General features: G+C 39.4%; 1 protein-coding gene across 3 annotated transcripts in view; it reads right to left on the minus strand.

Annotated features, from left to right (window-relative positions):
* ALDH1L2 (aldehyde dehydrogenase 1 family member L2) overlaps positions 1 to 19990 on the minus strand; it is a 34187-nt gene extending 14197 nt beyond the window's left edge. The window contains exons 1-13 of one of the 3 annotated variants that reach the window (XM_068664367.1): positions 19835 to 19990; positions 13834 to 13975; positions 11481 to 11540; positions 11306 to 11403; positions 9111 to 9276; positions 8110 to 8211; positions 6168 to 6257; positions 4633 to 4767; positions 4147 to 4272; positions 2663 to 2754; positions 2375 to 2522; positions 1539 to 1658; positions 273 to 400 (exon numbers count right to left, since the gene is read on the minus strand). In XM_068664367.1, the coding sequence (XP_068520468.1) occupies positions 273 to 400; positions 1539 to 1658; positions 2375 to 2522; positions 2663 to 2754; positions 4147 to 4272; positions 4633 to 4767; positions 6168 to 6257; positions 8110 to 8211; positions 9111 to 9276; positions 11306 to 11403; positions 11481 to 11540; positions 13834 to 13854 (1286 nt within the window). In that variant the 5' untranslated portion in view covers positions 13855 to 13975; positions 19835 to 19990. Of the gene's footprint in view, positions 1 to 272; positions 401 to 1538; positions 1659 to 2374; positions 2523 to 2662; positions 2755 to 4146; positions 4273 to 4632; positions 4768 to 6167; positions 6258 to 8109; positions 8212 to 9110; positions 9277 to 11305; positions 11541 to 13833; positions 13976 to 19834 lie in introns of all 3 variants that reach the window. The other 2 variants (XM_068664375.1, XM_068664358.1) reach the window with 2 other exon arrangements.
* Positions 19991 to 24991: the final 5001 nt, after the last annotated feature.

Genomic DNA, 24991 nt, shown 5'->3' on the forward strand with positions numbered 1-24991 from the left:
TAGCAGGTTAAGAAGTATGCTGGTTTATGTACATGGAAAATCTAGCATCAGTTACAGTCAGTTGCAAAATTAGTGGCAGTGTGGCTGTGTGGTTACTGTAGTTGGTGCAAACACAGGTACTGAAGTAAACTAGGCGACAAAAAGATAACTAGTCTGGTAATTATGGGATTAAGAATATCCATCAAGTTCGGAAAATCTGTAACAATTCTTCAGAGGAATAAAACAACATGATTTTAAAAAACGAAACAAACACAAAACTGCTCTTTACATACCTGTACATGAGTCGCCCTCTCTCCCTTGCATTCATTCTTCCCCATTCACCATTTTCAAATGCCTCTTTTGCTGCTGCCACTGCTTTGTCAACATCAGCGAATGAAGCAGAAGATACACTGGCTATTATCTGTCAAAAAGTACCGATGTGTTAGCTCAGACTGAAAGGCTACTACGCTGTGTGCAAGTTTTTCTTCCTAAACTTCTTGATAGGGTATAAGCAAATAATCAATATTGTCAAGCCTACCATTTGTCATGGGTGAATCATGCTGCAAGAAGTTCAGACACAGCTGACACTGGCTGAATTTCACAGAATTGTCTAGGTTGGAAGAGACCTCAAGATCATCGAGTCAGATGGAGTCAATAAAACAGAGTCAATAAGATGGAGTCAAAGAGACCTCAAGATCATCGAGTCAATTTGGAGGACAATGCAGGGACTCTGATTCCTACATCTTTCTTCACATCAAGGCACATTGTCTCACTGATATATACACAGTATTTTATGACGATGGTGTTCTATCAAGTATACATTGCAAATCCTAACACAGAATTGCTATGATTTTTAGTCCTTTCCATTATGGAATTAAAATAGAAGTACCAGAATCTGGCTTCTGATGACAGTGACATTTGTGGTATTGATTTCAGCAGAATTCAGTTACTCCAGAATTAAGTGGCATACAAGGGCATCAGCAGCGCTTATTTATAATTCTGAGTCACTCAACCAATATTCAGTGTTTTTGAGAGGACGAAGTGGAACTGTATTTTCCTCTTGAGAGGTCATCTTTCTAACTGGGAATTTAATGGGATATTTTAAAGTCACATTTGCCCTAAGACATCAGCCTTGTAAATAAAAGTAAAACAAAAACTGTTCATGACTGGCAAGAACTATATACAATATCCTAAATTAAATACTTCTTTAGCAAGTAAACTTCAGCAATTTTTGTTTGCAAAGTTAAACAAGAACGTAAACGAGGTAAACCATAGAGCTGGGCAGGGAGGCTGACATACTAGTTGAAGTGGAATTGGGTTATTTTTAACATGCAACTTGATTGAAATGCAAAAGCTGTAGAATATACAAATTGAGAAGTAAACTGAAATTTAAAATGATTTCTAGAGGTTCTTTAATGTATTTATGGTTTTGAACTTGGCAATATTTGGTATTTCAGATTTTTTGTAGGCAAAGAAATTGAAATAAACTGGTATTGATGTTATAATTGATATTATTGATATTGATAGTATAATTGATATTATACTTAAAAATTACTTACTGATCCATCTGTTGGATTTATGGTGTCATATGTTTTTCCATCATCAGCATTTATAAATTGACCATTTATGAAACACTGGTATGGCATATTCACAGTCATGTTGTTCACATTTTTTGAAACCTAAGAGCAAAATGAATAAGATATTAATTTGACTTTTTAATAATTAAGATTTTATTTTAATAATTACGATTTTTGGTATGTACAGCCAACATCCGCCCACATTTTAGGATGTATATATGGCTGTTAGGAATGACCAAAAAAGTAAAATGAAATTGAAATCATATTCTCCATTAACACCAACGCCCATACTCAGAAGCAGATTTCCATAATTTTTATCATCGGATCTCTATGGCTAAACCCTGGTTAAGGCTGGTCCCGGTGGACTTGAAATGAACATGTAATTCCCAAATTCAAGTATTTCTGCCTTGTTTAATGATGTGATGAAACACACTAACCTCTCTTCACACAAAGTTTTCAATCAACACTTAGGAAAAAAAACTAGCACAGTTTGCCTCAGGACTGCAGAAGGTTGAGAACCATTCTGACTGAGGCATACTGGCAGGACAGAGCAGGGGAGGCAGGAATATCTGCACATGTGAGAGCTACTCTAATGTGCGTTCTTGATCTCAGTTTGTATAATATTGTAAATGATGTTACATACATACTTCCACTCCAAAATGTAAATACATAAAACTTGGGGGGGGAAAAAGTTACAAATAATTTGCATGACCAAATACTTGTATTTCCACCAGCAACAAACAGTCTAGGAAAATGCATTGTCTATCTTTCCAAAAAACAATGAGAGTAAGCAATGACAGCAAAATAAAAGGTCTTACATAATCAATGACCAACTCTTCTTCTTTGTCCTCTCCTCTGAGTTTTCTGACAGCCATCTGAACAAAGTCTGCAAACTTAGTGGCCATATACACGTCTTCATTCTGTAGCTGAAGCCCACTATATTTCTGTTTGATTTCTTCTAGCATTCTGAAGATTTTAAAAAAATAATAAGTAGAATTACAAATGGAAGAATTATTGAGATAAACAAACCATTGTAAGTTAACACTGTTTCCATTAACTTTTGCTTCAAAATGTTGTAGTTTTGAGTAGTTTTTTTTTTTTTTTACCTGACAACATGCATAGAGGATGCTCCAGATTTGAAGAAGTCTGTGGAATCCTCAATTACAGCGATATTGCTCAGAATTCCTTTCCAAATGGCCTAATAATATACAAAAAATGTGGAGATAATGATGAACAATCCTCTAATTGCAAGAAGTATTTATCAAGCGGTATTTTATAAGGTATCCATGCATACAAAGTATATTATTTCATAGGATTATAAAACAGAAAAACATTTTAAGAGGATCTGGAACTTTCTATAGATCTCATGTTAGCCAATAACATAATTATCACATACAAAAAAATTATTTCTTCCACAATAATTTCACCTAATCAAGCACACAACCTGAATGGTACAATGTTAATAATTTTCAGGCCAATTTTTAAGGCCTTTATTCTCCAAATATATTCCTGCTGCATTATGGAATGTGCTGTCAACAGAGGTTGGGATAGCCTGGAGAACTTTGTGACTGGATGGAGGCAGCTGAGCAGAGCTGAGAAGTAGTTTAAGCTGAATGCATCAGATAGACATTTCTGCTAATGTGAAAGGTGAAATAACTGGTAGAATGAAATTTCAATAAATTATAATCAGGCTTCAGAGTCAGCAGCTCATGTCATGAACTGAAGAGTTCATCTTTCTTTTAGCTGTTTTCTCAGTCAATAGCTCCAGGCAGCATTTTAGTTGCTGGCAAGCATGTTCAAGGTAATCTTGGAGAAGCAGTTTAAAACATCAGTGCATCAAGCTGCTTGACTTGTGCCAAAAGTTATTGGCTCTGTAGCTGAGCTAGCGGAAGGGGAGACATCTGTGATTCAGTTGCTCTGGCACGAAACCCAAACTAATCATCAACGTGGCTTCAATCTAAGCACATGACACTCATTACAGAGGGGAAGACTATGGAAGACGACAGCAAGGTGCCTCTTGCCTTGAGAGATTTCTGCTCCAGCTGCCCCATCACCACATCCCTCTGCAAAGTAGCCTCTTGTGTGTGGTTGTGGCAGAAGACAGCACAAAGGCAGAGGAGAAAACTGCTGCTTTTCTCTCTCAGACTGCTGTTCCAAGACTCCCTGAAGCTTGTCCACAAGAACCATTCAGACTGCATCCAAGTGAGTGCTACCACAGTGAAGAAAGAATCTCAGAACTATGAAGGTCTAGAAAATCTCACTGTTGTGAGACAAATGTCCTTTTGTTTCTCCTCACTCTACACTCACTCCCACCTTCATCATTCACAAACTTCTACTATCACTGACCCTGTGATCACTGTCTTTGTACCACTTGTATCTGAAAGAAAATTTGATAGGGTTACGTGTAAATTTTTGTATATTCTAGTGAATTCTCATGTCTATCAGAATTAATTTCAATAACTAAAGATTTGACCCCATACTCTTCAAAAAACAATTTTCGTGGTGAAAATAAAAGCCATGCCTTCCTTATAATGAGTACACAATGCTTTTGTCTGAAGTAATATACTACTAAAACAGTTTATTGAATTACCCTAATATCTTCTGCCATCTTTTTTTCCTCTTCTGTAAGTTCCAGGGCAGTTGTTTCATCAGCAGAGAAGTATTTAGATGCAGGGATCATTTTTCCATCCTCAAACTGTAGGTTTCGCACTAGTACCTGAAAAATGAGGGGATATGACTTTAAATTATCTGGGAGGCAATACATCATTGTGTGGAGAGTTTTTAGTTACTGATATGGTCATGGAAATAGTAAAATAAATGGCTTGTATGAAAGCTGAAATGATACAGGTAATTTGACAGGTCATTCCTACTTGTCTTCAGATTCTTCCCTAGCATTAATACATTTTAATCCATTGAAAATGAACATGGATTTAGTTTGAAGCAAAACATGAATGTCTTTTCTATAAAGATGTCTTTTCTATGCAGCTCAATTTGTATAGCATAACAATTCCACACTACCTGCACTTCTTGCTAATTTATTCCATCCATACTCATGTTTGCCAGGGTGAGCACTTACCATCTTCCCATCATTACCAAAAATGACCAGGCCATTCTTGGTTACAAGTCCAGGTCTTGAAGCACCTTTTATTGCCAACTCTTGCCCAGCAGGCACCGAAGCATCAAGTAATGATGATCCATAAAAGGTAACCACCTAAAAAGAAATTGATTTAAAAGTACATAGATTCTAAACATGCTTTAAAATCCTAATGATGAAGTGATACTTTTTGGAAGCTTTAATATAATGTGAAGTAATAAAATATAAGTAACTACACATGGAAAACATGATATATCATTATTTCTGTATCTTTGCAGCCCAGGACATGTAAAACTTTGCAAGCTGTCTAAACCTGCAAAGCTGCTTAGCTTTAACATTGTGCAAGACTAAATCAATGCAGAAAGTGAAGCAATTTTTGTCAGCACATGTCCAAAGTGAGAGACCAGCAGAAGCCTGGCTGTGAGTGGTTGAGTCCTGATCTGCCTCCAGGCTGGAAATGCTGAATGCTGCCTCTCATTAGTCTCTTCTGCTCTTTCTGGGCTCTCAAATCAGTCCCTCAATATTAGGGCAGAGCCAGGCTTTTGGAGCAGACTAGCAACATCTGGCTGACAAAATTTGGACATCATACACAGGAAATGTGACTTTAGAATATTTTATGCAAGTAAAATGCGGATCAAATGTGTAATGATTTTAAAATATAGAATAGAATCATAGAATCACATAATGTCTTGGGTTGGAAGGGACCTTAAAGATCATCCATTTCCAACCCCCCTGCCATGGGCAGGGACGCCACCCAATAAATCGGGTTCCCCAGGGCCTCATTCAACCTGGCCTCGAACACCTCCAGGGACGGGGCATCCATAGCTTATCTGGGCAGCCAGTTCCAGTGCCTCACCACCCTCTGAGTGAAGAATTTCCTCATAACCTCTAATCTAAATCTCATCTCTTTTAGCTTAAAATCCTTCCCCCCTCTCCTGTCATTATCTGACTGAGCAAAGAGTTGTTTTCCATCTTCTCTATAAGCCTCCTTTAACTACTGCAAATCTGCAACATGAAAAGGAAGTAGTTATTTTGCGATTAAATTAGATAAATTTATTTCTGTAAATGATTCTAGTATTCTTAGGACAAAACTGTTTTAAAAATACTTGTTGTTGTTATTTCAGTGCTCAGTGTTTATATGCTTAGTGTTTCATTCTGCTGTTATACTGTGATGTTGCCCACTGTACAGCATGGGTTTCTTTACACTGTAATGCATACCTACTTCCATGAATGACTGGCACTGTTTGATTCTACCCTTGCTTTTCACTGCTTTGTACCATTCATACTATTTTTCAGATACTGCTCTTATCCTTCTTTTAAATGTACCTATCACAAAGATGTTACCTACTGTGTTCTGTATATTTGTTTATGTGCTTGTTCTAGATATATACAAAATATACAATCACCAAATGAGAGCTACTCTAACATAACTCAAATTTGTATTCACCTGTATGCAGACACCTTTAGCTTTTGTAATAAAAAAGTCACAAATAGAGTACTGAATTTACAGAGCTTACCTGGCCATCTACTGTTGCCCATGCTCCAGGTACTTTATCATGCCCTCGGATCCAGTTGTGCAAAGCTGCTGCAGGTTGATCCCAGGAGATCTAGGAAGTCAAGACATGTCAGCTAATTCTTCTTTGTTTAGTTATAAATCAAGTTACTAAGGCTTTCCAAGCTACAAATCCCCCCCCCACCCTCGCCTCTTTCTTTCAACTGTTAAGAACACAGAAAGGGTGTGGGCTAATACAGGAAGATCAAAGAACTCCACATGGCTTATCATCAAAGACCTATCAAGTAAGATGCTCTTTCTAACACTTCTCTGCTCTGTGCAGCCTTTATCTTTCCACAGATCCTCCTTCTCATGCTAATATAATTAAAACATAACTCTTGCTACTAGCTATTCATTCATAAATAATTAAAATTATGATTAACAAATTTACTAAACGCAGTATAAATATAAATAGCATATGTCAGGGTAACACCTTTTGCTGAACATGATCTATTTATTGCTTGGTTCTTAAGTTCTTTAAAAACTTTTATTAAAATACTGACTAATCATTTACTGACCCTTTATAAATTGTTTCATAAATGGAATCTCTACTAAAAGTTGCAGTTTGTAAAGAATGTCATATATACTTGAAATGTAACACTAGTGAAAATGTATTGCTTTATCTTTGCAAGTACCATGAGTATATGTATGAAATGAATTAAATAAAGTAATAGAATATCTATTAAATAACAAATCTCAAGTGTCCTTCCTAGTTAAAGCACAAGGAGTATTCAGAAGCAAGCTAAAAGCCAATGAGAATAGTTTTCCAAACAGGACGTTAAGCTAGTTCAATCCAGGGGAGTTTCTTATATACTATATTTAAGGGATGAATGCAGCAATTGAATAATAGATACAATTTAAATAGATATATTAAAAAGTACAAGGCACTATGAATCTTTGAATTCACTGAAGTTTTGCATATACTGTTCACATTTGTTAGGTCCTCATTCTCATTATTTCCTGTAATTTAAATAATGACATGAACGTTCCCCTTGGTCAGCTCCTTTTCATTGACATTTTAGAATAGCTGGGAGTCAAAAGCAGTAACCTCATCAGGTGTTCTGCTAGTTCCTATGTACGGGGTCAGTATGTGTATGGGCACGCCAAAATTTTGGTCCATAACTGTTACATAAGGTCAGAACACTTAAAAATATCCATGTGGAAAGCTATTTGTGTCTAAACTAAGTCAGGAATTGTGATATGATAAAAAAGCATTAAAATTTCAGGTGAAAAGGAGTATATTCACCATGGACAAGAGACTGAAATTGTTGGTAACATTTTTTTTTTCTTTTCTTTTCTTTTAAACTTCTTCAATGGTCTAGAAAAGGAAAAGAGGGTATTACAGGCAGCATTCACTATCATTTTATGGTGGCCTTCCCAACCACAAAGACTCAGCTAATGCAGTAGGGATAATTATATAGTATATGTTGCCCATGCTCCAGGACATGGGCATTATTATTATTATTATCATTATTATTAGTGTTGTTTGTTTATAAGACCTCCTTGCTTATTTGTTTTTCTGGTAGGTGCCAACACTTATTTTTCCTTACATCAAACCTATTTCTGGCAGAGAATATAGCATGGATTGTTGGTAAACAAACTATCTCCATTCATTGCTGTATTTAGAAGTATGGCAATGTTTTAAGAAGTCACTGAAGGTGCAGCTGCTATCTAGCTATTTGTAGATGATCTGAAGTAGGTCACCATGTTTCTATATATATGTAACTGCTGGCAGGCAATATGAGCTTAACCTGGGGCTTCATCTCAGAAATATGAGATGAGGAAACAACTGAGTTAAAGCCTATATTAATTTCATGTCACTAGTATTGAAATATGAATTAGAAACAACTTTTCTAGAGATAGGCAGTAGATAGGCAGTAGATAACCACAGCGTTATTTAACACTACCTCTGCATTTTCCTTTTTCTGGATCCCTTCATATGTCGCCCCTTCTTCAGGCTGAGGTATACGAGGTGCCTTACCATCAGCAATTAGATCTACAGCTTCCACCTAAGTAAAAAAGTAACAGACTTAAAGTTAGCTTGGTTTCCCTTTTTGAACTCAGTCATACTTGAGACTGACTGCAGAAGACTGTCTTCCACAAGAACAGGTTTCTTTACAAAACTTGGATTTTCCAAAATCCAGGGAACCTATACTGCACTGATTAACATACATACATGTACATACTTCAACTTCTTTGACCAAAAAAAAAATAGCCTTAGAAATTTGATTGGAGTGCCTAGTTACCATGTGAATTGCAGCTGCCTAAATTCTGCAGGACCAGAACTTAGCTAAGGACAGAATGAGGTTCTGTATGTTTGCATTCATCTCTTTCCTTTTTCTTTCTGCAGAAAGATATTTCACTACATTAAAGTAGAGAGAGAGGAAAACAAAACAAAACAAAACACCTCTAATGATCCATGCTGAGTATTTTATGCATTTTCTTTTCTTCATTTTAAAGCAAAGCAAAACAAAACAAACCAGAAAAAAGGACACGTATACAAAGCCCAAAGCAAGTCCACCAAGGCTGTGAACTTTAAACACCATCCTTCTCTTTTCTTCAGCCTCACCCCTAACTTTCTGTTCTCTCCAAGCCTATAAAAATTTTCACCTTGTAAAAACATTCAAGTCTGTGGGAGAGCTACACTCGAGACAAATCTGACCTATTGCCTTCTGCAGAAACAGGATATGCTCTGCCCACTGCCAGCAACAAATATTCTTAGGCCACCTCCTCAGCTGTTGTGAAGCAGCAGAGCTCCTCTGAGCTCTAAAATTCATCTGAACACCACAATCTGTCTTACCAAATTTATGCATTTTGTACTTCCTCTTCCTTTCTTTTTCTTTTCAAACTCCAGCAGATGCTACTCTTTTCATTTTAAAGTGTTGATATTTAATACAGGTAATCATACCATAGCCTTTACTCCCTCTGGGAAGAGAAACCGGTTATACAGATCATCCACAGTATCGTTTTGGCCAACGTCACATTCTCGCTGCAGAAGTATTGGTCCAGTGTCCAAACCATCATCAGCCCAGAAAATTGTAAATCCTGCTTTCTTATCTCCTTGAATTAAAGTCCTGGAGGTAAAAGAAACCTTACAGTAAATACAGGCAGTATGAAAGCAGTCAAGCATATCCATCCTTTTGTTACATTTCTATTTGCTTTATGCAGAAAAGAAAATTTCAACAGTATTTCATTGCTCACTACATAGCCAGGTACCCAAAGTTTTGATACTGTTGATGTGTATTTCCCCAAAGTGACATAAGAAAGACTACAACTGAATCCAGAGCATTTATCACACAGTTCATTGTGTTATTTATTTTAAGTGGATTATCAGTGATAAGACACATAGAGAAACAGGTATGCAATAGTTGTGACACAGTTTGAAAGATGGAACTATCTAGACAGTATATTTTCTAAATAATTCCTAATTGTTTACAGTAACTAGCTAAGCTTCAAAGCTTATCTGTAGGTCAGCAAGGGAAGCACAGCTGTCCCACAGCTGAAAAAGAGCTAAAGTGAGAGTGGAAAATGATGGATGCTTAAGAAAGCAGGAATGTTTAAGAACTGTTTAAGGAAAAGTCAATGGGGGAATTTATGTCCAGACAGATTCTCAGCTGGTGTGCAGGAACATAGCACTGCTCATACCGCAGACCTACGCTGATTTTCATCAGCTCAGGATCTCTCTGAACTTGAAGGGAATTTCAGCTACATAGAATTTTGAGTTTTCTGTTGGAGCTGCAGGTGCCTCAGAATGATGGAATATCAAACCAAAGTGCTTAAGCAAGCAACCAGAAGTGAAGAGGTACAACTTTTCTGCATGCTTTTAACGATATGTATGCATGCAAACACCAATACCATATTCTGTAAGACATATATAATATAAATATTCCCTTGGCAGTCCATGTTTTGACAGGATCATTCGAGATCTGGCTTATACACATGAAAATTCACAACATAAACACTGAAAACTACATCATGAAAAAGAAAAAAAACATGCATTTGAGTAAAAGAATAAAAAAACCTCTGAATACAGTTGGAGAACTTAGCAGTTACATCAAAAATGAAAATTTGCAAAAACTTGTGTAGTCCGTGTGAGATCTTTCACACATTTAAGCAGCATCTCATCTGTTTTATATTATCTAAGAATACAGAAAGAGCACCCTGGTGAGAAGTACATGTCCTCAGCATTGCATTGAGGAAGAATAAAGTAATGTGGGCAAATGCTGCTGATGCTGAGTAGACAACAGGATGAAAATTACAGTGAGCTCCTTCCTCTGTGCACCATGTCCCTCTGAAAACAGTCGCTCATAACAAAGTGGCAGCAGGTGGAAAAGGCTGTAACTGATGGAGGGAAGAACCCTCAGTGGCTTAGGACCTTTGTTTGTGGCTGGTGTCCCTTAGTCTTGCCTAATTCCCACTGTTCCCCAATACATCTTTAAATAATCACCATGCCACCTGCACAGTTATTTTTAATTTGTTTCTTCATATTTAGACAATTTCTTGTAGAATATAAACATTATGATAGGGCCATTTCTGTTGTCACAGGAGTGCTAGATCTGAATCCACCGTGTTCATTATTGCAGGGTAGTTCTTTCACAATAACATTTCGAATCCAGCTTTGTGCATTGCTCAGGATGATAGTAGGATAAGCTTTTCTTCTTGTTGATTCTTTTCTCTCTCTCTTTTTTTTTTTTTTTTTTTTTTTTTTTTTTTTGTGCATATGTGTGTGTGTGAAATCTTAAGCTCTGAATCATGCACTGTAGACAGTTATCTAGTGTTTGTTTGAAGGGGACAAACTGTAAGGGTACTGTCCTGCCTATGGAAACTATATGCTGTTGATTTACCTATGTGAGTAAAATATATGAACGGACAGATCACATCACTGATCTTCCAGAATAACAGCTGCACTTGCAGTGGAAATCATGCTGAATCTCAGGTATGAAGAGCAATTCATGATCCAAATACTCAGCTGCTTCAGAGAACTTGCTTCAGAGCAGTTGCAAGTCAACAGAAATGTGTCAGCAATTACATGAGTAATGGGTCTGGCCCAACATCCCACCAGGACATACACGTAGTTTTGATGAACAGCATGCAAAAACTTACCAGTTGATTGCAGAAGCTCCTCGATGCCGTGGTAGGATGGATGGATGGTAAATAATTGAGCCATGTTTTGGGCAGTCAATAACATCCATAGGGATGAACTGTGTACAGAACGGAAGGACATTTAGCTCTGCTCCAACGGATTTGTAGGCTGCAACTACTTCCTGGATAGGCTTGCCTTTAGCTCTCCATCTGGGAAACTTAAAAACAGGAGTGCCGTCCTTCTCTGCTGCCAGTGCTGAGGGACGAGAATATTTTTTTGTTATTTCACATTTTTTTGTTAAAAGCTCAAATTCAAATGAGATATGACAAGACAACTCAGATCATGAAATGTAATACGTAGAGCCCTTTGTACTGTTCTGTATGGTGTTTAAAGTAAACTTTGTGCTTGAATGTTAATTTTATTATTATTTTATTATTAACATTCAAGCATTAATTCAAGTATTAATTCTGTCACTGATTCTCATTCCTACAAGCTTGTGTCCTTCTCAACTTTTAAGTTCACTCTTATGGCCTGGCTCATAAGTACCAAGGAAAACATAAAAGAATGATGAATGTTATTGACTGTTAAGCAATGACACTTCATTTCTTGTCCAATAATTACATTTATGGCAACTGGTTTAGTTTAGCAGAGCTAGGTTTACATTTAAGCAATTTGTATGTGAATATTACTACATGCTCATCTCAGTAGCATCTTGCCATGTGACTCAGATATTAACAGATGCTAGTGGCCTTCAGTTATTTCTTCAAAATTCTGTTTACTGGTGATTTCTGGATCTGTTTCCATTTATCTGTGTGACACACAGCTACACTCAAAATTAGGCTGAAGGCTGAGAAAAATCAACCGCATTAATTGCAGAGAGAACTTTTAGGTGTTTTATAAATTCCATTGTGCATTTGCTTAACAACCCATCACAGGGAGGACAGTAGAGTCCAACTCTACAACTGTTGAGTTGGATGTATAATTGAAACAAAAGGGAAGACAAGAAGAGATATGGACAATTTACCTAATTTAATTTCTATTTCTAAACACATTTTTGTACTTCCTTCCTCTTTTTTGTATCTGAAATTGAATCTTGAGTTTGGCCTGAAGCATCTTTAGCCAACCAACTTAGGTCTTAAGTAAATACTTAAATATCATTCCATACTGTGCATTGGAAGTTAGCATGCACTGCAACTGCTTTTAGAAATAAAAATGATAGCTGACTGAGGATATAGAAGCATTACCCAATTTCAAGTGAGTCTTCAGCTGTTTGGATCAACAGGAAGTAAAAAGCAACAAAACGATAGGAGAGCAATAAACATTACACAGCTTAGTTAAAATGGCCATGACTGAAATCAGTGGAAGAGTTGCTGTGTTCCATTTGCTAGTTTAACTGTATAGTAATAGTTCATGTAAAGCAACCAAGTATTATGGTATGCCCCCAGAGCTGGATGGTTAAATTGTCTTTTTCTAAATTAATACCTCCTGTAATTCTTCCAGTGTGTGATTAACTCTTTTAAAGAGGCGGGGTTACAGAATGTAATAAACTTGAGAACTATGTGCTAGTTTGGGAGTGCCATAGCCCAAGTAAGCAAAATTTATGTTTAATTCTTCCCTTATAAGAGTTGTGTAAAAACATGTCAGGACCCGACCAAAATAAAAAAAAAAAGCAGAAGAAATGCTTGAGACAGCTCATGGAAGGTAATTTTAATTTCTGATTATCCAGAAAGGTAAATTCTTTTCTGGCACTTACATTTGCTAATCCTATTAACTCACCATTTTCATGGCACTGGAAAATAAGAGAAAGTTACAATTCAGATAGTGACCCCAAAGAAGCTTCTTCATCACACTACGTTCTGTTGCACAAGTATGGTTCTGAATACCTGCCCAGCAACTGTTTGTTTAGGAGGTCCAGAAAATCATTATTCATCTTGGCATTGTAAAAATGGAGAGCAAAGCCTCTTCTACTCTTTTCAGTGGGTTTTCCATAGTCCAGGTGGAAGAGAAATAGGCTCTGCAGGTACACTGCCGCACACAAGCTTGTCAGAAAGGGCAGAAAGCCAGGGATAAACAGTCTTGGCTCCATGCCTTGAGTGTCCCAGACAGCACCATGAAACGGGTGACAGACATTTGTGCTTGAGTACAGGCTCAGCAGCTATTTGCTGCTTCTCCAGAAAAGAGAACAAGCCTGGAGCTAATACAGCCTATAGGACTGTTCCTTGAACCTGCTTTTACATATTTTGCATAGTGTTAAGATACAGATCTAGTTCAAGATGATTACCTTTAAGACACACGGATTAATTTGTTTTCTTAATATCACAATGTATGGCCCTGCATGGCTAGAAAAAAATTTTAAATAGTGATTTAATTAACAAGGTCAAACTGGTTCTGGGACTTGTGTTTTCATTTAAGCATAGTTCTTGTGCTGAATTCAGTGTAATAAAGGCAAAATATGCAAGTAATTCCCATATAGACATGACCTTCTCACGAAAAGGCAGGTTAGTTATGTATGTATGTATGTTAGCATTTAGATGAAGGTTACACTTACCCAAAGGATCAGCTTGTCCATTCTTGTCAGGCACTGTGAATACTCCCACAACTTTATGGCCTTCTTTTCTCAGCTTGTTATAAACTTCTTGTCCAAAAATGCTTTGACCTATAAGGGCTAGCTTTAGCTTATTCTGATAAGCCTGATCAAAAGAATTAAAACAAACCAATTATAGGATGCAAATTATAGATGTTGTTTCTTATATTTCTCTCTTGCTCTTTTTTGATCAACATTCATTTTGATTTAAATGCAACAATCTTTTTACCTCAAATGCCTTTGGAGGAAAAAAAAAATCAACTTTTTTCCTATTGTTAATCTATCAGAAATAAATAAATGAGAACACACTGAGCATAAAAGTGTCAGTTGATATTGTCACTGATGTTTATATTGGTTTCCCATAATTTGTATTAGACAAACTCACTTCACTCTATAAGAGGCATAACAGGCTCTATGACCTTGTTCCTAGTCATAACTAACATGATATGAAATACAAAAATATTTTTGAAACAGGTATATACAACAGTTTTTCTAGACATAATTTAGGTGTCTGGAACATGCCCTCTAAATCTATATAATTAGATGGCGGCATATAATTTGTGGTTAATATAAACACACAAAGAAGACAAGCTTGCGTTGTTCCTGCCAAGTTAAAAGCAGTGATCATCCATTTGATCCTCCTACACTGAAATACCACTAAATACGAGGTTCCCTTGTTGGACTTCCCCTGACTTCTGTGTTTGCTCATCAGTACACTGGATACATGCTTTTACACTTCTTTAGACTGAGTAGGTGTCAATAACTGCCCCAAGTTCTGATTTTTAGGATAGTTAGAATCACAATGCTACTATAATACCAGATAATCACCTACTGCTATTTTATTTAAGCTCTTCACACTCTGAGAAAAGTGCTAATTCCCTTAGACTTCCTAAAATCTAAAGAATGGTCTTTTGCAGGACTCCAGCTTTGAGGAAACTCTAATTTTAATCCTTCCTTTTCAAGGAAACACCAGATGAAGCACAGCGTACATTTTCTGGGCTCGATGTAGCCCGTGTGAACAGGGAAGGTGGGGAGAACCCAGCTTCAGTGAATCCACCTCAACTTTGAAACTGTTCCAAGACCAATAGAGTTTTATTGCGAACACTACAAATACATTGATGCTCTTCAACATACTCCAACATCTCACAGAATCATCTAGGTCGGAAAAGGCCTTCAAGGTCATCAAGTCCTATCATCAACCTGACTTATTAAGTTCCATCACTAAACCATGTCCCTCAGTGCCTTTGTGTTCCTCTTTTGTCCTACCTCTAGCCCCTTGCCCCTAACACCTCTATCCCAGAAGTATTATTCCTGTGGCTTCAAGGTGAACTGTATTAGGGTATGGAGACAGATGGTCAGTGGCCTGACAAACTGTGGCTAATTCATAACTGGATATATTCACAGATCTGGTTCATTGCAACACCACAAGCCCTGATGGATGTCCACGAGGGGCGCAGGAATGAACATGGTGTGGAACTGCCCTTGCAAGCACTGCCTTTGCATTTCTCGTCAGCTATGACTGAAACCTTTGAAAAACAAATGGAATGGCAGACCTGGTCATGAAGGAAAGCTTTGCACACAACAAACAAAAAATCTGCCTCCCATCAGCTGCATCAGATGGACACTATTCTTAGATTTGGACCACTAAAAGGCCTCCTCTCAGGAGGCCTGAATGAAGGACAGAGTATAAATCCACATTCCCACCTTCATCCTTAATTTCGTCTTTCCCAACTGAACTTTATCCTGAATGACCCATTAGGTGCCATGAGCACAGAGTGATACATAGGAATCGAGGCGATATCTGAGTGTCCTGACCACCGGTATTTATTCTGTGCATCGGCACTTGCAGGTTTTTCTCCTGCCTCCTCTCTTTCCTTTCTTTCAGAGGCTGGGACATAAGGATGGCTTGAGGAAGTGGGTTATTAATTGGACACCAGGTGATCTGCATTGCCCATCAGATCAAATGACAAATTCTGTGACAAACAGAAATGTCCTGAAAAACAGGTTACTCAAAACCACAACCCATTTCAATGCAATTCATTTCACAGTTGAAATATTATGGATGAATTCTGCCATTTTCACGTTACAGTTCAGTTGTGCAGATGGCCTCAGGGAAAGGACATTACAAAATGGTAGGCTCCACAACAGGAATATTGAAGCTTGCTTGTTATTTTATGCATACCATTTTTATATAAACCAGTAGGAAATAACTATTTGTCTCCAGAGGCAGTGTTTTTCCTCAGAATGAAGCTGCATAGTAAAACCATCCCTGTGTTACAGCATTAGTCAGCATGCCTGCAACTGCAGCAGTAATAAATAGTTGCAAAGGTGGACATAACTTGGGCTGTCGGAAAACCAGATTTTTACAGCTGGCTGGTAAATGTCCTCTGTGAGACTGGTAATGACAATATTCCCAACCAACACTGCACTGTTGGCAGTAACGCCTAAAATACATCCAGTAGTTTGTGGACAATAGCAAAGACAAGTTCTGGATCTGAATTACAGTGAGCACAAGTTATCTTTGCGGTGTTTATCTAGTGAGGCCCAGTGGATGCAGATAGACTGTATTCCCAATGCTTTGTGACCAGTATATTTACTTTTACAGCAGAAACACTGCAGCATTATAAAAATTAGTCATCAGATTTTCTTAATCATTTAATTATTTTAAGTATAGCAGGCAAGCAGGGGAAAGATTAACCTGCCAGCTCACTGAACATGTTTGGCACAGTAGGAAATCCTCTGATCTCTGTGCAGTGCTATTTTACAGCAGTAGCCCAACCAGTACACTGAAGAAACATTAAAGATAGGACAGATATGAGTTACTTATTCTACTTTCATCCTTTTGCTAGCATCCCTCAGTAAGAACACAAGACTGGAAGTGACCTTAGCTAAAAATCCAGTGCTCTGCCATCACGAGCAATGTTGTATGATTGCTTTTAGAGATTTATCCAACCTCCAGTTTAAATTACTTTAAAAGTACTCACTGCTGTACTGTCTTGCTTTTCTGATACTTGGCGATCTTGTAATTTACAGTCCAAATGTATCACCACTTTAAGTGCCACTTTCTCTTCACTTATCCACAAAGTGTTAATGACACATGTAACCTAAACTTAACTCTTAGTTCATGTTTCCCTGTGAATAAGTCTGATCCTCATATTACATGGAACTGCATACCAGTTCCCCTCCCAAATCCTGAGTTGCTGTAAATACTGTTTCGGTAAAGCTACACTTGCTTAATTCATGCTAGTAATGGAGCTGAGTCAACAAATGGTGAGAAGAGAGAACACAGTCTCCAAAAGGACAAAAAATAAAACTGGCCAAACTGAAGATTGCAGATGGGCTAACTCAGAAAGTCCCATATCCTAACTGCAGTGCACAAAAAGATTGTTCGGCAAGAAATCAGCTCTGCTGTCTCACCCAGCAGAAAGTTACTCAGTTGGAGACTGCCTTCAATTGCAAGATGGATCTTGTAATTGGGCTACAACCAGCAATTCTCACATTACTTCTCCAATGAATGGTACACGTGCATTGTGTGATTTTTATTAACATCTGGCTTAGACGTGGCGGTTTGCTTGTCTCGCCTTAACACATGCACTGTCATCAACAGAGAGCAGGTGCCAAACCCACAAGTCAGCCATGCACAGGATATCTGTGGGGTTCAGTGGGAGAAATCCCGTATGTGGAAAGGCTTACGTGATCAGACCACAGATTCAGTCCTTTGTCTTTTGTCTTGTTTGAAAACTGACAACTGCCTCACTGCAGAAGATCTAATAGCCACTCTCTATATCATTTTGGAAATTCTCCTCAAACGTTTTTACCCAAGGTGAGTTAGACGTGTGACAGTGAGAAATCCTTTCAGAAGAATTCCATATGGACATGACACCCAATTAAAAGTGAAAGTTCAATAAAATTACAGGGAAATGAAAACTAGATTGGTGTTTTCTTTCTTAATGAAATGGCAGGTTTTGGCAGGATATGGTCACTAGCATTCATCATAAAGTCGTAGACAGGAGCTCTTTAGAGAACACCAAAACAATCTAGTTGAATAATGTGCTTTGTGGGTACCGGATCATCACCACTAGCACTTAATACAGTCAAGCTTGTTACTGTTTCTGTCAGGAGGTTCTGTTAGGAGGTTATGGTAGGTTTCTTATCCAGCTGCTTGGCTGACTGTGAACATATAATACTCATTAATAGATGCCTTTCTGTTCTTGGGAAGGTTAATGGGCATGTATTATTACCGCAGATTTCTTGCTTTATTTTTGTTAGGATGCCCAGTTCCTACTTGTAGGAAACAACAGAGCACAGGTAGTTTAGAGAGGTCTGACCTTTTTTTTTTTATTAGTTCACCAATCATAGAATAATGTAGTGAATTTGACAGTGCTACCAGATAAGTTGATGCTCACTTCACTGTAATTCTGTTGGTTTCCTTGTCTGAACTTTTTCTTCTGCTTTAACCTTCTATTTTGCTTACATTGTAACACAGATTGATATGCATTGGGACTAGTTCGAAATAAAATCTCTTTTCCTGACTCAAGTGCTTCCTATTGGGAAGGAGAAAATAAGATAAAGGTAAAGGTCACAAAACCTTAAGACTACTTGTAAAGCAGTCTTGTCTTGAATGCTCAGATTGTCTGAAAGTCCACTTTCATTTCATGGCTTGGGTTGGAAGGGACCTCATAGAGCATCTAGTTCCAACCCCACTGCCACAGGCAGGGACACCCCCCACTAGATCAGGTTGCTGTGATATGAAAGCGTAGCTTTTTTTCATTGCCCTAATATGAACGCATAGCTTTAAGTTAAATTTTCCAATCTGAAAATTCTGGCCGTGCCATCTGTTGATACAGAGCTGGAACTGATTCCACAATAGCTCATTAAAATATACACATCATTTTGTTTGCTTCCATTCTGTTTTTTTTTTTTTTTTTTTTTTTTTTTTTTTTTTTTTCCTTCAAAACACCCAATCCAAAAGAAAATTAATCAGTAGAATTAAGCACCGTATAGAGAAGCAGCCTGACAAATGCTGGCGACTATCTTGTCAAGTTCTACTGCCTAAAATTGGAAGACAAGTCCAAGAGTTGCATTTTCTTCTTTCATAAGAGTCTAATGCAATAGGACATTTGCAGAGAAGAGTATTTATTTCATAGCTAAAACCCATTTTCTGTTACTGTCTCTTTTGTACATGGGTATATATGCATGTCTAACAGTTAATGGGGCAATCAGACTTCATGAAGGCTAATGTTTGGCTATTTGACAGGCTATTCTGCTGTCAAATAGACGACAACATTTTATTTCTTCTCTGTAAGAATTTAGCGAGGATTTTAATATTGCTACATCTTCTCAAGGATGAATTTTAAATCCTGCTGGCTTTGAAAGCTTCCTTTCTGTTGAGCATCCCCCTGCGTGTGCTAAATCCCGCTGCCCCAAGCTGAAGCCTCCCGTAGAGCCTCCTTCCCACCGCTCCCCCAGCAGCCACTCGGTCATTCATTCCCCCTGCGGGCACCGCTGCCTGCAGTCCCCGAAGCCCCTCGTTAAACCCCTCCGTTCCCAGCCTTCCCGGAGGGCTGCTGTCCTTGTGCCAGACAAAGAGCACTCCTCGGGGCAGCGCAGATCCTCTCCCAGCCTCAGCCTGCCGGGGCGGGCAGCCGGACAGCCCGCAGCGGGCGCTGCGCTCTCCGTGCCTTTAGCGGGACGGGGAGCGGGGCTGGGGGCAAACCGGGCACCCCGCAAAACCGCTGCGGGGGGAATTTAGGCCGGCAGCTTGGCAAGGCCCCCGCTGGCAGCCCCGGGCCCGGCGGAGACAGGAGCCAAGGGCAGGGGGCCTGCAGCCCCGGGCAGGGCTCGGAGGGTCCCTCGGCGCCGCACCCCCACCAAACCCCCCGGCCACCCCCGGCCTCCCCCTGCCCCTCGTCCCCCAAACCCTGCATCTCCCCTCTCCCCGCGTCCCCTTCCCCCGGCTTCTCACCGCGCCCGTGGTGCAGATCGTCCTCAGCAGCCGCGGGGCCGCCCGCAGCATCTTGCGGATGCTCCGCCGGGGGGGCTGCCTCCCCCTCGCCGCCCGCCCGCTTCCCTCCTCCCCCCACCCACCCCCCTAACCCCTTCCACGGCCCCCCCCGAGCCGAAGGACGAGCCCCGGCACCGGCACCGGCGGCACCGGCGGCGGCAGCGCCTCGTCTGATGCAACCCGCGCCGATGCCGCTGGCTCCGCGCCAGCCCGGGCGGCCTCGGCCGTGGCGCCGCGCCCCCGCCCGGGGCCCGGGCTCGGTGGGTGCATGGAGGAGGTCCCACACCTGCAGCGAGGCACCCGTAATCCCCCCCTCTGTACCCCCACGCTGCCCCCGGTACCCCCACGCTGCCCCCGGTACCCTCACAGCCGCCCCCGGTATCCCCACGCACCCCCTGAGGGGCAGCCCCCCGGCGGGGCCCGAGGGGTGGTGAGGGGAGCCCCGGGGGCTGGAGGAGGCTCTGGGTGAGGTTTGTCACCCACTCCCAGCCCACGGTGGCCTTGGGAGCAGCGGTGACAGGGGAAGGACCAGGCAGGTGATCGGTTCTCACTGCAAAAATGCCAGTGCTGGGCTTTCTGGAGCCCCGTGTTACTGTCAGCATCACTGGATATGCCAAGCAGCTCATTTATTTAATAATAATAATAAAAAAAATCCTCCCTGACCTCCTCTGAGGTCCTCTCGTAACATAAAGTTTTTGACCTTCGCACGTTTCTAAAGTTGTGACAAAAGCTTCTTGTTGCAGGTATGGAGAAGATTGGGAAAATACGCATTCAAAGTGCCAAAAATATCCTAAAGCAAATGGAAATGACCCCAGAAGGACCATGAAGAGCAAAACAGCAGAAACCGTGGCAGTAGTATAAGCAAAACTGCTAACTGGGTCAGGTTTAAACCTCAGTAATATTTAATATTTGTAAATAGAGGTGGGAGCAAGGCTGAAACACACCCTGTTTCTGTCAAGAAAACAAGGAGGAAAGAAGCAGAGAAGTTGGTCATCATATGGCTGCCTTGTGAACCACATCAGAGAAGTAAGTGCAATGCTTATGCCAAATTCATAACATGCAGAGATCTTGTCACAGTAGAAAACAGCAGAAAAGGTCTTGCCCAGTACTCGCAGCCATTTCTCATGGCTTTTCTGCAGAAGATCTGTGATAGCAATGCCCAGGGTTTAACTACAAGGCCCCCATCCTCTTCTTTGGGGAGCTGCAATTGTCTGGCCAGACCTGAAAGAAGAGCGTGGCCACAGAGCTGCTGCTTGCTTCTCTGTGCTCAGGGATGTGGGAAGCAGGGTCACTGCATTGCACTGGTCTTGCAAGGAGAGGTGATGCTTCCCCCATGGAGTACAGCAACACGAGGGTTTGTTTTACAACCCACATCATTCCTCGATTTACTTCTATGTAGACAAAATATACCCTGCCCCTTACTCAAGGCAGTCGTATAAGAATAGGTGACATGGAGTGGAACCTGCAGAAATTATAACTAAAACAAACCACTGGACTTTGTTTTTGCAATGAACATTCAACACAGAGAACCACTAGTCAGTTCCTGTAATTTCCTCTCTTCCTAGGTTTAAAACCTAGCCAACTACTTTCTCCAGTTGATTTAAGTTTATTCTCATGATGCCTTCATGTGGGGTATGTGGGGACTTACTAGGCTATGGAACAGTCTACTGAGGGCATCAGCAAGTTCCTTTGTTCTGAGACACTGCAAAGTGAATTGGTTAAACTTGTAGAATTCATCAAAAAGTCCCATTAATGAGGAAGAAGAACACGTTTATAGAAGTGGTTCCTTCCCTATTATCCATGGTATTATGAGTTTAAAAAGAAGGGTGTGCAGTAATTCCAGATTTTCAATAAGAAAGCTTCAAAATTTTCCTTCCTGGCTTATTTTTAAAGCCCAATGTGTTCTATTGTTACTGACTACTTCTATTGGATGTGGCCTCATATCTTCTAATTATCTCACATAAAATCTGTTAAACTTCACCATTACAAGTGTTTCCTTCAAACAAACCCTTTTAAAATTGCATAATGAAACCATAACTAAATAAAACAGAAAATAAAAGAAAATGGCCTGCCCAAACCCTTAATCTTGTTGGACTAATGCACCATTTAATTACTACAGGCAGCATTCATCTGAAATGCTTGTTGTTATTTATTTATTTATTTATTAAAATTAGTGTTTTTTTTTTTGTTTGTTTGTTTGTTTTTAAAGAAAGATTAAAAATTGCACAGTTTGATAGGTCATGTTGTATCTCTCCAAGGACTATACACATGCATGCACATAACAGTCCTTTTGGCAGCTGACTGAAACTATGATGTACACAAATAAAAGGTACAGGCACCTGGTCCCTTACTAAAGGAACTACTTTGCTACCTCAGACAGCAGGAGGAAGCAGCATAGGGCAGCCTTCATACAATGATCCAGTTGCACAAATTCCATACAACAGAGCGCAAACAACTTCTGCTGTTGGCTGGCATCAAAAATGCTCCTGTACTACAAAGCGTGGAGCTGGATTCAAACACTGCCAAAGTTCATGAAGCTCCAGGTCCTGGTTTGTGATCCCAAATCCTCTCCAACTACAATACCACATACTTGGCATTTAGCAGTTGACATGCAGGCTTACGGCAAAATACCCGCTGTTCCTAGATAAGCAATTTGTAATGACTCATGGCTCTATTCCTTCTACACCCACAACACAGTACATACAACACTTCACGTGCCAAGCATCAGCTTTGTAATTAGCTGGCATACCTTAGTCTCCAAAACACAACTCCAAACCCACTGAGAAACTAATACATCTCCATTTATCATGTCTAGATGGCTTTACTTCACAAACTATTAAAATACTGGGTGACACAAAGGAAAAATCAGTGGAGCAGGTGTCCATTGTCAGCAGAATCCCAGTATAAGGAAGAGGAGGGGGGTTAGGGTGCAAGCTTTATTTTAGATTTTGTAGTAATGAAGAGGGGTAAGGAAATGAACAGGGATAAGGACATGCTAAATCACATGCCAGCAGGGTATTTGCATGCTATCAGCTTTTTTCTTGTGATCAGTGATGAACTCATCATATGCAAGGGTGTGCAACTCATATGCAACTCATCATAATGCAAACTCATCATAATGCAAAAAAAAAAACAAAAAAAAACAAACATACAAACAAACAAACAAACCAAAAAACACTTAAATTGAGTATGTAGAATTTCAGGGATCAGCGTAAATATTCACAATCGATTCAAATTGGAGGTTTCTTTGTCATGCAGAGAATGACTGCATTGATGTGTCTGAGAATGAGCAGTAGTACCTTGCAAATTATAAACATTTCTCATTCATTTGGGGAGAAATCCTAGCTCTGGTGATTAACAGCGTAGATTTTTTGCAATTGATTTGTTACACATTCTGTACATTGTTTTCTCTCTGGATATCTTTCTGGTCTCGTTTCTTAAATCCAGAGGTTAACTTGAAGGAAATTGCAATTATCCATAGTAAGCTTTCCAGCACTGCCTTCTCCCTAACCCAGCCAGCTTCTGTTCCCTACATTCCTGGTGACGTATGTCCACAAGTTGCACAGTTATAGGGTGCTACGTATACTGATGTGAAACGCAAATACCATTCAGCAGTTAAACATGCTTATAAAACAGCATGCTTGCAAAGCAAAATGTGTTTGTATGTGCAGAAATGTACAGAACAAACGTGAGACCTAACCCAGCTGAACTTTATAAATCCTCACTGGTTTCTGTAAAGCAAAAGTTTCTCAGTGTCTTTAAAGATATCATCAAGAGTTGGCACGACTGCTGCGGAAGGCTGTGTTCCACGGGATGCCGAGTACGTGCACATACTGAAGTACTTGGGAAACTGCTCGATCTTCCAGGATTTGTTTTCTTTTGAAAACCATACCCTGGGATTTAGCAAATGACTGAACTAGATCTGTATAGGCTTTTTGTCATTGGAAATCAGCCTCGATGGGGATTTTCATGACGAAGAAAGATTTGGTCATAGTTCAGACCTTAATTCCTCAGGAGTACTTTACAGTTCATCCAGTTTTAAAGACTGAGTAATTAAAAAATATAAAGTAAGGCTTTGTACTGGTTATTCCCTAACTATGTTAATTGCATGACAAGTTTCAACTCAGATTTTGTACAAGAGCAACTTTTCTTGTTTTGTCATGTGCTAATGCAAGATTTCATGGGAAACTTTAATTTCTTGTTTTTCTCTGCAATGTTTATATATAAAACTGTGGGGTTTAGTTTGTTTGTTTTTCCTCCATTTGGGTCTTATATCCACTCCAGGCTAGAAACACACATGATAGCAAAGTTTTCACAGCCTACTCATACAGATTTTCTGCCAGTTATACAGCCGCCTAAAGCTGTATGTTTGGCATTTCATTTTTTCCAGAGTAATCAAAAGGGGGTATATATTTGATGAGGAAAGGGAATTACTTTACTAATTTAAGCAGTAGAAAAAATTATCATGTTCAGGTGCCTTACTCAAATGCATAAATAGACTTTTCTCATATTCCATACAATAGACAAGAAACTACTTTTGTAAAATTTGATATTATCTTTGTGGATCGGAGTTGCAAAGAGCAAGTCTCAGACAGTAAAACTTTTCTGGGAATCCTGCCATAAAAATTGAGGAAGAACTTTATTTAAAATATTCAGAGAGCTCAGCATTGAATGTTCCACAGACAACGAATGTATAGCAGAGCTGGTTTCCTGCAGATTCAGCAAGCCAAATGCTTTCTCCTATAAGTAAGTACAAGTCTGTCAAGCTTGGTGGAACTCTGCCTGTATACACTAAAAGCAATTTTTGCTCTGGATGCTTTCACCATTTTTAAAAAATAAAATGGTTCCTGCTCAGATGCAGTGTTAAAGTTTTCACTGAGCTGTCAACTATCATGAAAATTCTGTTAAAAATACCAGGTAACTGTGTTGTCTGATCTTTAGTGATGGTTCTGACTGGGATAACTTCAAAGGAAAATAAAAGGTTAATACCTCACACAGTCAAGCTCATGTTGATTTACAAAGTCATAGATAACTAGCCACTTCATAAATAAAAGAGTCATAGTACCAAGTTAATTATACTGTATTTTGGACTTTATTCTCTCAACTACCCTTTCTAGT

The sequence above is a fragment of the Anas acuta genome, chromosome 1 (genome assembly GCF_963932015.1).
Source record: "Anas acuta chromosome 1, bAnaAcu1.1, whole genome shotgun sequence".
Lineage (NCBI taxonomy): Eukaryota > Metazoa > Chordata > Aves > Anseriformes > Anatidae > Anas > Anas acuta.